At 35.4% G+C, this 18,375-nt stretch overlaps 1 protein-coding gene across 1 annotated transcript; it reads right to left on the bottom strand.

Annotated features, from left to right (window-relative positions):
• Positions 1 to 5,926: 5,926 nt before the first annotated feature.
• Elp3 (elongator complex protein 3) lies at positions 5,927 to 16,822 on the bottom strand. Its single transcript, XM_071592860.1, has 11 exons — positions 16,709 to 16,822; positions 16,373 to 16,614; positions 16,099 to 16,302; positions 14,597 to 14,751; positions 12,324 to 12,546; positions 12,134 to 12,199; positions 11,792 to 12,009; positions 10,633 to 10,765; positions 10,312 to 10,439; positions 7,380 to 7,567; positions 5,927 to 6,038 (listed from the first exon to the last, which is right to left on the bottom strand). Exons 1-11 carry the CDS (start codon positions 16,725 to 16,727, stop codon positions 5,962 to 5,964), a joined length of 1,653 nt encoding a protein of 550 aa, XP_071448961.1. The 5' UTR covers positions 16,728 to 16,822; the 3' UTR covers positions 5,927 to 5,961.
• Between the last annotated feature and the right edge of the window lie 1,553 nt (positions 16,823 to 18,375).

Genomic DNA, 18,375 nt, shown 5'->3' with positions numbered 1-18,375 from the left:
TCTAATAATACAAAATTAACTATTTTTAGAGCACAATACGGTATTTTAATTTGACTGAATGGCAAAATAAAAGAAAAATATTTACGCGCAAGGATTGCGACAAAAGTGACTTATTAAGCTTCATTCTACTCGGAATTATTTTATAAGTTCTTTCATTTTGTACCACATTAAAAATATGAGGGGTAGGAATGATTATGTTTTTGTATAAATCTGCATGTTAATGAATGATAAAACTAAGAGTATGCAGACTTGTGAACTACGGGATTAATTTAGGATGAAAAATAATAAAATACACCTGGCGAAATCAAAATAATGACGAAAAGCCTTAGTAAATGACGGTCGGTCTCCTTGCGGGTAGTAAGGCGATTACGGGTGAGATTATAAAAATAGCAATTAGCCATTCCATGGTACATCGATGGCATGCCTTTGCCCCTGCGGAACCGAAATTCGATAAGTAGTCAACAAAAAAGCTTATAAGGTTTTACAAGTATCCTAGAGGATTCCTGTGTCCGTGCTTAAAAAGTGGGCGTGTTTATACAGCAGAAAAGCTCAGCGCCTGTTTGTTATTTCCCGAAATTTTTTCAAAATATATACATTTTACATAGTTTCGAAGGCTACGTTATCTTGTTATTGTATTCAATATTTTAGTAAATATTTTACTACTTTAATTAAAATTTTGTTCAGGGTTTAAAACACTGTTATACCTATTCCTCTGTTATAGACATTACCAAATATGTCCAATCTCGTTCCAAAAGCACAATTGATCACCCTATCCATTAACTTCATCTCATAATCAGTCACATCACAAGAAGAGTACTAATAAAAATGTCAAATATTACTTCTCAGCGTCCTTACGACCGGCTCACCGACTTTGGGCGCAAGGGGCGACTTTAAATAAACCACAAATTACTATAGGAGTTGAAAAAATTTTATTGATAAAATTTAATTTGAAATTTTGAGTTTAAATAGTGGCGCCAGGGGGCGACTCGTGGGCTTCCGGTAAACGCAGCTGATCGACAACCCAAGAATGCAAATATGCCGAAGACAGGCGGCTAGATTTCATTGCAGACAGATTTAGCCTCTGGTCCACTGACAACTGGCCTGATACAAACATTTGTTATTCGACACACTGAATAATGAAAACTTTCAAACTAGGCCATTATGAAGAATGAACTTTTATAATGAATAAGTATTTTATTTTCCCAACTCCGAATTTCCTTCCACCTAGAGTTATTTTCTCGGCTACATAATTTTTAAGTAATCCATTGCTAATTATCCACGTAGCTTAACTGATTTTTTTATCGAGGAAATTCCTTATTAATATCCGTCGCATCATTCTTCGTAAGATTGGTTAATTGGATTACCTGTTATATTTGAGGAAAAAGAGCGGTGCTCTTTGTCCCCTTGTCCGAGTGAATACTTCCCGCAAATGTAAAATACATTTGACCCAAAATGAATGGAATAAAAAAGTAAATACAAAAATTCTGAAAAGCTATTGTTTAGATCAAAGCCAAAACTAAAATTCCCAAACGTTATTGGTCGATACATTAGAACTGGCTGGTACACCGTTCTGCAGGTCTCGACAAATCTTTGAATTTGAATAAAAACAGCTAACAAATTTATGATATCTGCCAGAAATTTCACGTTAAATTTCCTGAGCTTTATCTCCTTTCCGTGAATATTGGCCTGTGCTTTACCAGAGGATCTTCAGAACAAGTATCATTTCGAATTTCTTGAGTTCACAAAAAGATTTAGTATGTGAACGGCACCAATCAAAACGAACTCCCTTCTCGTCTGCGAATCATTTGAAATGCCATAAGTTCGTATTTTTTTTCTTTTGTTCCGCTACCTCCTTCACCTCACAGAAACCTAATCAAATGGAAGCATGAGTTGCTATAGAGACATACAGCAGTTGCCATTGAATGGCATTTTATATTGCTTTCGCTATCCTTTACATTCACCTCGTGCGTCGATAATTTTGGGGCGGGTTATTCCTTAAGCCTACTATTTTTGTCCTTCGTTCGCATTAATTGAATCCGCAAACTTTGAGTAAGCAAGCTAGTACCACTTGACGAATCTGGCGGGCAAATGAATTATAAATTAATGTTTTTGGTTTTGTTGAAGTAATCGACCAATCAGAATTCCCACAAGTTCAGTAAGATTCAATGGACTTCAAAATAATAACATGCAAATCCTATTCAAATATCTTACAATAATAATCAAAATTACTTTCCGAAAACATTAAGAGGAAGAATTAAAAATATCAGCCGAAGACGTGAGCGAAACATATCTTGTGTAATTATGAATTTCATTATCCTTATCCCTTAAAAATAAAAAATATTCAATAATAACCACCTGAAAGTGTATTTTTCCTTAAATAGCTTAAATTATATGAACCAATAATTGCAAAAATGATTTGAAATTCGGAAAGAATTAATTTTATAACTGCAGGGAGAATAAAGGAAATCATCAACTTTATCTTATATAGTCACTTTCTTCTCACTAGAAAGATAAAATGATGTTACACGGTAACAAAATATAAATATGTACAGCTTATGCGAAGAGAATACCGAAATTTATTGAATCCATTAGTAAAATTAAGAAAAAACTGTCTTGATTTTTCCCTCAAAATTTGAATAAATTCTTCAAATCATTTTTACGAAATTACAAAGCCTAACTAATGAAGTCAATCAAGTTAATAATTATAATAACATTGTCATTATTGACAATAACGCAACTTAAAAACAGAAAATCACATGTTATCAGTTGAAACGTGAGTTGCCTACAATAACCAACCTGATGAAGTACATAGCAGCGATTTATTTTAAACGATAAAAAGTATGAATTAACTTGAGAATCTTCTCCGCTTACACATAAAACACTGGAAAAATTATCAATGAGAGTAACTTACCATTATATTGTCGCAGCTCAACAACTCAGGGGAACGGAGAGTTCCATATAGGATTTCTATGAGTCAATCTGTTTATCTGAATTAAGCCAGGTTATGAATGCTAATTGAAATTGACGTATGACGTGTATTCCACCTTAATTTCACTTCATTAAGTGCTAGTTTGCCTTGGAAGCATACACCAGAACACTTTTTTTAAACAAATCCACTAAATAGTCACCAATTTCACAGAACTTTGATGATCCGCTGAGGCATTCCTCAAACCGCCATCACTTTCCCTCCTTCTCCTTCATTTGTCTTGAGTTATTATTTTGAAACCTGAAACGACCGTTGCCAATTCTCATTTGTCCAAAAGGTAATCATCCATATTGTAGGTAAACAAAAATCTATTCACACGCGAAAATCCAAATGATCACTTTTCGGAGGAAAAATAAGGCTCCTAGGTTTTTCTTAGCCGATCACATTTATTTAACCAAATAAATGTCCATGTATGTAGCATCATGCATTACACTGACATTTTTAGGTAGGTTAATAGCTATGCCTGGAAAATATTGTCCTCACATAATTTATCAAGATTAATTAAATAAATAAATTAAATGGCTGACTATGCCGCAACAGTTGACTCTAGCGGGATGAAATCCGCAATTGTATGAGATGTACAGTTAAATAACGTAAAAAGCCTTAACTTAGTTGCGAACCCTTAACCTCCGATTTTCTTCCACTACCGTTTGGCTAGATTATATTATTTCTCATCACTGGGCATGAAACTGTACTGCGTTTATAGTTCAGATGAAATACGACGTAAATATCTTTGAAGCAGTGGTTCGGTGGAAGCGTATCACGAACCAAAGGGCAATCGAGTTGCATGAAGCATATCGAGACACCCCGCGACCCAAAGCGGAATAATTCATAACGGAGAAGTGAGGAAAGTACAAAGGCATCTGTTACAACGGCGGTACCTTCTATCAATCTTTTACCTTCGTCGAGGTCTTCTCCCCATGTCTAAAGCTGGTTAATTAACGGAATTTTCGCCTCAGAATCCAATTAGCCCATGGGGTCGAGAGGAATAAGAGGACACATATGGTGCCTGGGTTACGGCCAATTTTTCCAGTGCAGTAGATAGGCATCTGCGAAGGCGCATTCAAAGTTCAGAAAAGAACGTATCAATAACAAGAATTCGCCAGCATTTTAATTGCTTCGCCTCGAACTTTGAGTGGCTTGCGTTGGCAATTCTATAACGTTCATTCTACAGGGAGGTACCAAACACCCGAGGAGGATTGTTTTGGGGGGAGTCAATTTCCGACGCTTCCCACCCGCCTCCTTCGGCATCCGTCGACCATATGTTTCCATTGTTCGTCCTCGTCATACCTACACCTTTTCCTTGCAGGAGTGAGGGATTCAATGGTCAATCGCACAGGCGAGCATAACGCACCGTTACATTGGGAAATTTGAAGGCAGCAAGTGCAAGGTCACCTGTGACATCCCCATGACATTATAAAAAGAAAGCGTTATGATATTCGTTGTAAAAAGTATTAAAAAATTGCCTAAATGACTTATGGTAAGTGGAGGCTGGGTCCCAATATGCAATCCAGTGTTTTACAGATAAAATTACAAAAAATATCTGGAAAGCCAAATGGAGAGAATATTGAGATGCTGATAGCACTTAAATAAGGCTTTTTGGATGGCAAGAAGGGTGCCTTAAAGTATTTCAAAAGATAAAAGTAATTTTAAGTAAATGAGTTCCGGCTGGAGGAAGCCAACGTAACACAACAGTTATTAGCAACCACACCCTGCCTTTCCATTGCTAGAACTTAACATCATAGTTTTCCATGAAATGATCAAAGATGCAGACAGCATTAATAATTAATGATAACTAAATGCAATGCTCAATTGGTCAATTAAATATTTCATATATGCCTCTGTGAGTTTAAATGAACAAATCGCCTCATAGGCATCTTCTCTTACAGCTTATTCAAATATGAGTGTTTACTTAAATCTCTTTTCTCTCAGAGAGCATTGATTCATCTTTCACCCTATTAAGGATAATGACCTTATGATAAAGATCCTACAGCGATTTATTTCATAATGGCCACAGAAACCACTAAAAAACTACTTATGATCGACTTTTTCTTAAGTTATCTTGAAAATTATGTTTGATAGTCAACATAAAAATATTTAATCCTTTACTCATTTGCCATTCAGGTGCCATTAAAATAACTCAATTCTTTCATTTTTCCCATGATTGAAAACAATGGTTCTTTCCACATGTTTTTTGTGGCAGCATGTCACTGTCTCAAGCACAGTTGATTTAGTTACGACTGTGTTCACAAATAGAAAAAAGGTTGAAAGTCACCTCAAATGGGCTGTCTGAGCAAAATCTAATTAGTTATTACAATCCTAATTAAATTTTTAAATATAAATAATGTTCTGGCCAGGTAGATAGTTTTTGAGGTGACATTGATAATTGAAGGATTAAGGACATATGCTAGCAAATACAAAATTTTGTAAAAATAATGTTAATTCATCATAATAAAGGCAGAACATAGGATGACATCTGTTAAACACCCTCATAGTTTTATAGTTGGAGCTTTTAAATAGTTGGAACTAATTTATCTTGGCAGAGGGTTATAAAAGGTCAAGCCTTAATTTGGGCTGATATCACGCCATGAAGAGCAGGTGACCTGGTGGGTGAAGCACTCAGGAGTTGACCATGGTGATAAGGATTAAAGCTGGATGATGTTCTTGGACAGCTACAACTAAACTAAGAATCGAATACTAGTCCCGCAAAGGAAATCAAGAAACACAAAAGACAGATTTGACCTCAAAATACCATATTTTCACATGCTATACAGATTAGACTGATAAAGTCCAACTCCCACATAACAGACAACTAAGTTCTTTAATGCTTTTACTTTCTGAAGCCATTGTAATTTTGATTTAAATTATCCCCAAATGATTTAACACAAAATTATAAAAAATATATTGTTTATTAACATTTTACAAATATCAATTTTTTTACATATACACACTTGAAAAACAACCCTATATTGCTCTTAAATCAAAGACTTGGACATGTATGGGCCGTCAAGTTGATAACCAATTTTCCGATAGTAATTTCTTGTTCCAACACCTAAAATAAAAAATAAAATGATTTAATATCCTTATCCAAAGGAATACTTCCATACATATTTTTTTAAGCATTACAAATAAATAGAGCTTGTAAAATGTATTACAATACTGACTACTATACCCAGAAGCTCAAATCATAGGCACTAAGGTGACACCTGGGACATTTTTCTTATGGCTCTAAGTCACAGGGTAATTAGCTAATAAAGACAAAATGCAAATTTCTGGGGATTCTATTGGGTTGTATAAGGTACTCTTTGATTATTTTAAGAGGACTCTAAATTGGCTTGAAACTTCATGAATCATTAGGATACTATAACTTACCCTTGATTTACATATCAAAAAGGTAGAATGGTACTGAAATACTGCTAAATAACATCTACTTTGAACATAATCTATCATATAATTATGAGAAAAATCCAACACTTGTAATACATAATTCATTTATGTAACTCTATGGACACATTTCAAATTAACTGAGATCATATTTTTTGGACCTAAATGGTCTAAGCAGTATGGACGTTAGAAGAATTGCATGAGGCAAAGAGGCTTTCACATGGAGGAAGTTGATGACAGGGACGTTGAACAAAGCTGTTAAGAAAAGGATTGTCAAATTTTGAAGTGGAGTGTAGCTATGTACGGCACGGAAACGTGGTCATTGAAGCAGGAGGATAGACGTAGATTGGAGGTTTTTGAAATGTGGGTGTGGAGAAGGATGAAGAAGGTGATGTGGACCAAAAGGAAAACAAGTGAGGAAGTACTAGGAATGGTGGGTGAGGAGATGGGATTGTTGGGAAAAATGATAAGGAGGCAGGAAAAATGGACGAATGGCATATTCATGAGCAGTAGAATGTTGAAGACTGTGATATAGAAGATAATGTTAGGCAAACAAAGAAAGGGCAGGCATATAATAGGGATGTTCGACGGGATGAAGGGAGGTAGGAAGTACACAGAGATGAAGAGGGACTTGTAGAGTTGCATGCTGGGTTTTGTGTTGTTAGGAGGTATTTATTTGGTAGTTGCGTCCATCCAATGCCTACCTTAACCGTAGATTATCCAATTCTTATAGTTTTTGTGCAAGATTTCCCAGATAAAATAACCATACACAAGAGATACACTTATAACCACATTGTTACGAATACAGTAAAAACAGAAATATTTTAAATAATATTACATCAAATATATTCTCATGCCTCATTGATAATCAGGTGAAACAAAATAATATACACACAATGCAGAGAAAAAAGATGTTGTGGTCACACAAATAAACATGGTATACTACTTTTCATAATAAATATATACTTGAATAGAATATTAATATTTTTAACAAAGAAATACTTCTCACCTGATATGACTACTATCTTTGAGGACCCATGCTCTTCCTTAGCAATCCTTTCTGCTTCCTCCATTAAGAGCATTCCAAATCCTTGGTGCTGGAAACGAGTAGGATCACGAGGAGCACTCACAGGAACCACACTCCCATAGACATGCAACTCTCGGACAATAGAAGAACCACAACCTTTTAGCTCAGGCCTAATCAAACAATAAATGAATACATCAGCACTGAATAGAATTTTCAGAATTATTTTAAAACTGCTAACTTCATATAGTTTTTGCACAAAATAAATATGTAAATGGAATAAATTTTGAGTGAAACTCTTTTCTCATATACTCATTAGGTATACAAGCTTAAAAAGAATAGAATTTGCATTTCCCAGCTGGTTACAAAACAGAAAATGGTTACAAAGGTTCTTTAGTGTGTAAACCACCATCAGACTACCAGAGGTTAACTTGGAGAAAAGGTTAAGATCTCAGTCTTGCCTTGACATTTTGACCAAAAAATTAAAACATGCATTGAGTTGCAGCAGTTTGTCCCTTGATTGATGACTGAAGAGCAGAAGGAAAATCATGCCAACTTTTTTCTTCAACCACTTGAACAAGTAAATGATGAAAAAACGTTCATGCAAAGAATCTTAACAGGGGACGAGATTTGGGTTTATGGCTACCCTATTGAGACAAAAGTTAAAATCACCAGTGTGTTGACAAAGAAGTTCCTGGCCCAAAAAACCGGTACCAATCCAATGTGAAAGTGCTTCTCACTGTTTTTTATTCTAATGGTCCTCTGAACATTTAATTATTTCCTCAATTTCGAACTGTTAACCACCAGCATTATATACAACAATTTTGCAATGGTTGTGCAAAAAAATAAAAAAGAGATAAGATCTTTGGTGAGACAAGTCATGGTTCCTTCACAATGATGGTGTTTATTCAACCTTGTCAATTTGACTGTTTTGCACCCAAAATCAGATGGCTATCCTCCCTACGGCACCCCACTCCTCTCTTCGATTCTCCTCTTATTCAAAAAATTAAAAACCAGTGCTGAAAGGATGCCATTTTGACCCCAGAGTTTAAATTAAAACAGATCGGTCACAGGTATTGAAGGAAATTTCAAAACAAGCTTATTGGTACTACTGTATGAATTGGAAACACTGCTGGTACAAGTATGTGAATAGGGGAGGGGACAAGGAACAATACACTGAAAGTTTAAAAATAAATATTTCGAAAACAGAGTTTGGTTATTTTCTGAACAGACCTTTCACTAAAAAGAAAATTTTCCCATTACCAACGGATACATTGTCAGATTTCAGTTAACGGAGTTAGGCCAGAATTTATCATTTACTACTTCAGCCTTCTTTAGATTAAAATAAAAACTGACAAAAAGACAATAATGGACTCATTTCCAAAAATTGACACACTGTTTCCTTCAAAAGTGCTTGCACCTAGGTTAGCTCCATACATTTGTTTTCAGTCCAATGAACTCTGTCCTAGCATTTATTGAAGTGAAAATTTGACTACACAAATGGAAGCTCATCAGTACAAAAGCACATTTGGAATTGTTAAGTTTGTTCAATATAGTCACTATAAGAAGCAAAGAAATACAAGAGGTATGGCATCCAGATACCAATAAGGCACTAAAGATAAACAAACTCTTACACAGCTATTTTATTTAACAAAGTGATAACCATCATACATAGGTGCCTTCAGGAAAAGTGAGTCTCGGCAGTGATCTATTCACTAGTAAAGTCAACATAGCTTTTTTCTTACTAATGGCCACTTTGTTGGCCAAAATCAACACAGAAAACTGCTTTCTTCAAACTTATTACATCTTCTGGATCCCACCCCTTCTGAACTTGAAATATCCCATATACAACTAAGTGGCATACAATTTTATCAGAATGCCCTTTAAAATTCAACATTAACGTTATTTTACCATAAAAACCATTACCATGCCATATACCCCATTTAAATTACAGTATTTGCATTTCACATGCAACTAAAATCACAAAATAAAAGTGGATTAATTACCCACATGAAATAATAATACGCATCTAGTAAAGTTTGCATTTTTACATATAATGTAACATCCTTCAGTAAACAAATTCCAAGAAACTGTGGGAGATGCCGCAAAAGTAACATTAACTGAGTCATCCACTAATATGATTTCAATTCATCAATTTCAGAGTATAACCATCAGTAAACACATAATCTACATCTACATCTACTTAATACCCCGCACGCCGCCGCAAGGGCGTGTGGCGGGGGGTGTTAGGACACCACCCGTAATTTAGAAAGGAAAAAAAAACCGCATGCAAGAACCACAAAATCATATATCCACAAAAAAAAAAACATGCCATTCATTCATGCAAGAACACTTACACCCCACACACATGCAAACACCAAATCTACATCTTACATACACATGCACCTGAAAGTATACCTACAGCTTTGCAGTGTTTAACTTTGCTCCAACTAGTAAATTCAGTGTTTTCAATATTTCTAAAGTTACTTCGGTTTCTTACTATTGTGATTTCTGATTGTTCGGGGAAAGAATGAGTATTTGTACCTATCTGTCCTGGAATCTATCTCCCTTAGTTTATCTTTGTGGTCTGATCTACCTAAGTAGTGTGGGGCCATTATAATTCCTTCAGTGTCATTGTTAAACTCGTTTGTTCTGAACCTTTCTAAAAGTCTAAGCCTCGCTTGTTCTCTCCGTACTTCAAGTGGTTCCCAGCCTAAATCCCCTAAGAGACCTGTCACACTTGTGTTCTTATCATATAATGTAACATCCTTGCTTTAGTAAACACCAAAGGTGGTTATCGATAGCAAAATTCACGGAATTGTAGAGAAACTAATAAATTACTTTCACTATCAAATGTTATAAAATTCTAATAGCATGCAAAAAAATAGTCAAAACTTGAAACGAGCTCCCTTCATACCTGTAGGTGTCACCTGAACACTTCCGAAGCCTCAAGAGTCCAACAAGGATGTCTTGCTCAGGATCTTCATAAGAAAGGAATGTTTCCCACCCTCCATTTGCACAATAATCCCTTCTTATTAATTCAACCTACAAAATAAATGTTTCAGAATAAGCAAGTTATAAACAAACCACATATCATAATGTGCACTAAAATTCTTTTAGTTTAAAGCAAAGCACCTTGATAAAAACATTGTAAACATTTATACATTAACATTTTTACCCTAAAAGTACACATATAATAGTTTATATCACTAACATATATATATACACGAGGCCTTACCTCATGAGGTCTAATTTTCTGATGTATTTCCTGGATGCCTACTTCCCTTGTCCTCACATCTCTGCATTCCACTCCAAGTTCCTTCATGCGTGCTAGAGCCAATTCTCTTAAGTTTCCATGCTCAACGCCTGAACTGAAGAAGAAGAGTTGTAGAAAAGAAGGTGTTATTAATCATTTCTAAAAATTCTGTGATAACTGAAGCTAAATTACAAAAATAATCGTACCATGCATGGATGGCATGCCTTGTGCTCACGACAAAGACAGAATCAGTACGTTAATTATGGATCCACAGATCCTATGTGGCAATTTTAACAATAAATTCCCTTTACATCTCTGAATATTTCTACCACAAAGATGCCCAAAATGTAATATAAGAGCTTTTAAGGAACGATGGGCACTCCTTCTTTTGCATAAGCAGTTTCAGCGCAGCAATATGAATAGTCATATTGGCAAGGAAAACATAATCAACCCCTACATACTTAACTAAATGAAAATAAAATAAATAAAATCAACCTAAAAATAGAGGAGAGAAAAGCATTCACCCCATGATTAGAGATTGCAAATCTCATAAGTCATAATTTCTATTAAGTTAAACATGCAAAAACCAGCAATAAAAACTTTATTAAAAAATTATGAAATGGCACAAAACTTAGTCAGTGCCAGAATTTCTTCTTAAAATGACCGATTTTGTCAAATAGATGACATCATCAGGTGAGTCCGTAGACATCATCACTGACTAATGATGTAGACTTTTCAAAGACACTGGTCATTTCACAAAAAATTGTGGAACTTTCGAAGCTGTGTCTATCTCTTCACTATGAAGTTCCATAAATTTAAAAGGGATCTTCCATCCAGATGTCGAAAAGTCTACCCACTATACTAACACAATACCCAATTATCAAATATACCACACATTAATAATCAGAGGATCAAATATATTCCTTAGATTAATTGGTTTTACACAGCAGCAAGCTGCACAATATATTTATGGTCAATCACTGAAACTTAAACTTTCCGATGGAGCAAATAATTCAGTATTTGCAGTTAATTTCAACTATTAACAAGAGAAATGCTAATATGGAAACCGAATATTGAAATGCTTTGTGCACCTAAAAGGGAAAAAATTAGGTGATACCTAGGTTAGTAAAAAGAACCTCACCTGACAAGCGGCATTGGAATATCTCTCTGCACTCGGTATACCCTTGTCCAAGGAGGAACAAGGGCTAAAATTCTTGCAATTAGATCAACTAAGGTTGAAGGTGGGTAGGACTTGTATCTTCCAGTTTGCCAGAGTTCATACAAGCCAGTTCCTCTGATAACCAAGGTTGGATATATTTTGAGACCATCTGCCCTGAAAGCTGGATTTTCAAAGAATTCCTATGGGGATAAAAAAAAGACAAATATGCATGGTTTGCATGAAAAAAACTTTCACGGTTTTGAAACAGCTCAAGCTGCATTTCTTAAACCATGCTTATTCCTCCCCATTTGAGGAGCTACTTACAATGAACTGTTCCACATCACGTTCAAGATCAACATTTGGTAAATCAGGCATCATATGGGCTACCACCTAAAAAAGCAAAAAAATGAATTATTACTTTGAGTAACAGGAACCATGCTATATTGTTTGTAATTAATTCATCAGTTGGTACAATGGTGATAAATGTATACTTCTGGCTATTTTAGCATTTTACCTTGAAGCCTGCATCTTTTGCCATGCTGAAACTTTCACATACAGCACGGACGGTATGGCCACGATTCGTGTCCCGGGCTACATCTTCATACACAGACTGCACACCAATTTCAAGTCGGGTGCAACCATATCGCAAAAGGTCACTAAGATGTCTTCTCAAACAATAATCTGGGCGAGTCTCAATAGTAATCCCAATACATTTTGTTTTACTTTTCTCTGAAAACCTGAAAAAAATAATACAATTACCACAACGAAAGCAGTGCAAATCTTTCATTTTACAGCCCTAGAAGCTTTGAGCTGGTACTACTAGTGTGCACATGAGAACATTACACCCTAAATGCTGTAATTTCTCTAAAACAGTACATAAGTACTGGAAATGTGTAATATATACCAAGTGTACTAGAGCAATTATACTGAAGTAAAGGAAACAATAAAAAAATGGTAATTAGGTATTATATAATGCAAATTATACATATTCATTTCTGTAAATTGAGACACATCAAATGGGAAAGATTACTAAAAACTGAAAGATATCTAATATAGAAGCTTATTGTAGTCAATTCCTGGTACCTTCGATCAGGCTCTAATTTGCAAGTCTTAACAGGACCTTAAAAAGATCAATAATTACTCAACATTATACGAACAATATTTTTCAGCCTTTTGTAATATTCTCTATTCTGTATTTCGCAGTTGTAAGATTTCACAGTAGTCTGTAGTCAATAACCATTCTTTATTTACAGTTAATAAATGTTACTGTCCATTAGTAGCATTAAATAGTGAAGATAATGCTTGAGGCTTTCATTTTAGGGCTGTCATTTTGACTCTCTATTGGGGTCATTGTTAAGCATTAAACATTGAAGGTATAATTCAACTCTCCATTAAGATTTAAAATCTGGGTAACATCCAATTTACTTAATTTGGATTTCAGGATGAAACCTCTGATAAACCCTAAACCAAAAATTATTCAAGCAGTATGACTGTGTTCCAATTTAGGAAGTTTCATATGATAAACAAAATTTAATCAATTAACTTTGTAGATGAAATTAGCAATTCGTGAATACAGTATTTTATTTTCATCATTTAAGTCATACATTTTGAATGTAAGTAGTTTATGATAATAGTGAGTAACAATGCTCAGACTTGATGAATTAATAAGTCGAACGACTACTGATGGGGATCGAGATGGTGCAGGGGTAACGTACTGGCTTCCCACCAAGAGGGCTCGGGTTCAAATCTCGGCGGTGTTGAATATTTTTCAGAGGTATCTCGATCCCTACTTGAGGTGCTTTGTAGAGTGCACTTTGAGTGAGTATGGCATCTGTCGGATGGGAAGTTAAGCTGCGGACCCCTTGGCATCTTTTGTAAAGAGTAGGCTAATTCCGATGCCGGGTGTCTCTCCGCCCTTCATCCTTTCCTGTCCATCCCTAATGGCGCAAATGACCTCAGCAGTCAGTCGCCTCCACTAAATACTACTACTACTACTACTACAACTACTGATCAAATCACATTCACTTAAACTAAATTCTACTTACATACCTCCGCTGCAGTCATATTACAATGAATTGTACAATAAAAGATTTGAAAACATATGGGAATCTATTTTTAGCTGGTCACGTGTCTCCTGCGACATTCAGGTGAGTTCTTTTACCAATAACAAAAATAATTTCCATTCTATTACCAATCACAATGGAATTGTAATGCACAAATACAATGATTGCAAACAATGACAAATGATTGCACACCTTTGGCTGATTGGCTGACAAACACTACATAATCTGCAAATCTAACTGATTCGATAAGTTACCAAACTACTTTCAATCTTGCCTCCCTGTCAATTTCCTCCGCACATATATATGTACTAAAAGAACAGGTGATAATGGATAGCCCCGTCTCAATTTCCTATGTAGCATTACCCATTCTAACTCTACAATCCCTCTCTGGATTTGTGCCGTCTGAAATATGTGTGTTCAGTATAATGATTACTAAATTAAATAATTAGAAAAATGTGAAAATATATTTTATTATTTATTTGAATTCATGCATTAGATTTCGTTGCCTCAAATGTTCTATGTTCACCATTCCATTGGCATATTTCACATTAATTTTGTTACCTGATCTTTTGACAAATAAAGAATTATCATAATTATTATGAGTACTAAAATTGCTAAGGTAAATGGTTTTTTAAGTGAGATAATAGACGGATCTCATCAGCTAAGATGGACAAATCAGCAAAATTAAGAAGATGTACCCTTAAATAGTCACTAGATAACTTACTTCACTGCCTCCTCCACTGAATGACTGGTGTGTCCAGAGAGAGCATCATGAAGATTGAGGATAAAATAATCTCGGTACTCATCAGGTAAGCACATAAATGTACCTCCCATTACAATAAATTCTACCTTATCAACACTGTGACCCAACTGCTTCAGCTGTAAGAGAAATATGTACATCATTATATTGTAATTCATAAAGCACAGAGCAACCATTTATATTCAAATCATAAGTACAACAATTTAAGTTAACTTCCGATATGCCAAACCTACTCTATCTGATACTACAACCGAAGGAAAGTAATAATAACTTTTAAACAATTCCTGATGGATATATTTTATAACCCAAGTTTCAACATGAAGTTACCCTCATGTACTAAATAAGGAATTCACATCCTTACTACATGGCGCAAACAAGGGTGAGTAGGAGGCATGGGCTAGAGGGAGAAAATGGATGTTAGGTGGATAAAGAGTATCAATCCTTCATTGATGTAACGAAAATCCTTTTCAGTTAAGTTTCTCAGAAACTCTCGGGAATAATGAGCCAATTACATCAGCCTTTTAGCAATATTCACTCTTCATGTGCATAATTAAAGTGAGGTACATTCAAATTCATTTTACTCACTGTGTTCCCTCAGTGGTCATTTTTAATTCCTAAATCATACTCTCTATCCCATCCCTTCTTTCATGTATCACTGAATTTTAAACCCTCGCTATTATTGCTGCTTCCTTTCTGCGGATTTCCAATTATTTCTTCTTTGCAGTGAATATGTGTCAGCATATACACCTGGATTATTACTAGATTGGTCAGGTCAGCTTTTATCTCTACCATTGAAATTCTAGCACTCACCTGCTCTATATTCACTGCCATTCTCCCTAGTTTCCTAAAAAGATTACGGTCACTCCACGTTAACTTTCCCCCCCCCCCAATATATTACTTACTAACACTCACTCCAGTAATCTTCGCTGTTTCTCCATTTCGCCTCACACCAACCCACCATTTCTATACCTTCTTCCGTTTCTCTTTTGATATTTTCTAGCTCTCCTGTCCTCATCATCGTTATAACGTTCCATGAGCGTATACTAACCGTTTTGGCCCTCTTTTGACATCATTTAACGACCTAGACATCCTACACGGTGTGACATATTTTTCGTGGAAATGATAAATGAGGTAGTTTCACGTTGCCTTCCTCAAAGGTGTTTTTCAAGTGACAAAATCACTTGGATGCCCCCCCCCCCCACTGACACCTTATAGGTTCGGTATCTATCTCACTGAAGAACCAAATCTCCACGGACGACCTTTCATGTCTTTTACCCTTCAACCATTAAGGTTGCCACTCATGGGAGGGAGCATTCGTACTTGTTTGATAAGTATACCTTCCCACTTCATAAGTTTAATAGAATTTATTCCAAATGCCAGTAATTTACAGCAACATAACAAAAGCAAATCGTGCATGAATTTCTTGGAATGAATTCATTTAATTTCCTTGTAAAAACTACTCTTACCTGATCTACTCGATTGCGAGTTTGCAGAAACGGGTCATATCGGGCTCTTATTGCTCTCATAGAAGTTGGTTCATACCCTGTGTAAGACTGAGTGGAATACTCAAAATCTGAGTCTGGCCCTCCCGGGCAATACACACATATATTCCCTGTCATGTTAATGTGAGGGCACCGATGAGGTTTGCACATTACCGCAACAACTGCTATCTGTAAGTAAATAGTTGATTTACAGGTACAGCCCTTCCCACTATGAAAATTAATAGGAAATCTAACTTACTCCACTAGCAGTCCTAATAGGTTTGGCACGTAATTTTGGCAGGAGAATCTTTTTAGACTCTGTCGGGACAGCAGCAATAATATCCACAAGTCGAGGAGACGTTTCTAACTCATACTTGGCAGAAATTCTGGTCTTTAGTTTGTTAAGATTCACATCCTTTCCTTCCTTGTGAGCCTTAAGGAGCTCCTGTATGATTTCTGCGATGGTTATAATCATTCTCTCAGATTTACTAACCTGAGCATCTAAATATAAAAATCAAAATTAATATAAAATATCAAGAAAAGGCTAAATGGAAATCTTTACTTTACCCATGAAGAGTTACACGAAACGCCTCACCTTTTGATGTTCTCCCCATTGCAAAGAATTGATCGAATTGTTCAGTTAACTTATTGCCACAAAAATCAACGTTTAATATTAAATTCCAATACCATGAGGATGTTTATAAATGGTATACCTTAAACATTAGAAGAACAATTTACGAACTCCTTTTCATCGCAGTATTGCTTTTCTTCTGTTCTAAGAAATGAAATACGCAGGCGTGGTATGAAAAGTATAATCAGGGTTGTCAGAGTTATTTTCTTCTTCATACTCGTTAATTAGTATATGTATATTAATAGATGTACTTTTCCTCCTGTCAAAAACAAGATGCACGTGTTTGCATCTTAATTAAATTCATAGTTCAGGATAATCTTTTTTTTAAATTTTCCAGCAAGGAATCCCCAGTTACCCTCAAGCAGGCTTCAAGAAAGATTTTGTCGAATTTGGAAAACAAATGTAATTAGATATTAAAGGTGCTGATTTCGCGGCAGCTCGAGGTCATTTTTGCATCGTCGTCAAAATTTAATTAGCTAATTGAAATCGAGTCTAGTCCCAGGGGGCGGGCATGGACAATAGATACACTAATATTGACATTATGCCAATTACCATTGCGTTACCTAAACGAGGGGGAGCATATAACAAGAGAACCTTAAATTTAACTGCAGTAATTCACAGACGGGAAGTTCAATTGGAAACTACGAAATCAATTGTACCAGTGTATTTATATTCTCGGCGAGGCCGTCTGTAATTGTTAATTGTATGAACAGGCTTGTTGAAAAGGAACAACTTATTGTTTCAGACATATTTATTGAAAAATACTGCTACATCAAAAGGTCCACTCACTGGATGCCCTTTTTCACAAACGAAAATAAGTTTACAAAGTAATTCAAATTAATATATCATTTTCAACTGATCATCGGCATCAGGAAGACTTCTGCCAGATTGGAAGCTTTTAGAGATAAGATGGATCCAGATGAAATTTCACCGGCAACGATCTCTGCTAGTAGCGCAATCTTCGAGCGATAACCTATGCATCTTGTAGGATAATTTTTTTTTAACTTACGTAAGGTTACAGGTAATCCATTATTTAAATTAATCTTTAATTTTTTTAAAACCACAACTGCAGGGGTAAACCAACATGGCAGTTCTCTTTAACAATTAGCATTAATATATTGAATGGACATTGCTTTATTGAAAAATCATCCTGATCATTGAAAATGCTCCACGGCAACTTGCTGGTACTGTTCACATTCCTACTCTAGTATCAACATAATCGCATATTTAAAAAGAAAAAATACACCTTTTTCATGAGGTAGTTCCATCCCCTCTACTGTCCCTTTATAACACATTGGTTTCAAATATACTGCTTACAAACCAAGCCACCATTATATGAATAAAAACACTGCAAAATATTTTGAGTAATTATGCCAAAAGTTCCTATCTCACAAATGTCATTTCAGTGATTGATCCATGCCATATATAAGCGGCAACTAGTGGAACTATTCACCCCAACTCACTGGCATTCAATGTTTACAGTTAATTACAGCTTAGGACAAGTAGTTAGGACTTTTCAGATAAGGCTACACCATAAAACAGAACATATTTGAAGGGAGAGAACAATTTAACAGGTATTAAAACAATGCTTTAACTGCCATTTCTGAGGTTAGGTCACACTTTTCCATTAA

This window comes from Hetaerina americana, unplaced genomic scaffold (genome assembly GCF_022747635.1).
Source record: "Hetaerina americana unplaced genomic scaffold, ioHetAmer1.1.p SCAF_5, whole genome shotgun sequence".
Taxonomy (NCBI): Eukaryota; Metazoa; Arthropoda; class Insecta; order Odonata; family Calopterygidae; genus Hetaerina; species Hetaerina americana.
This window is presented reverse-complemented; position numbering and strand designations above follow the sequence as displayed.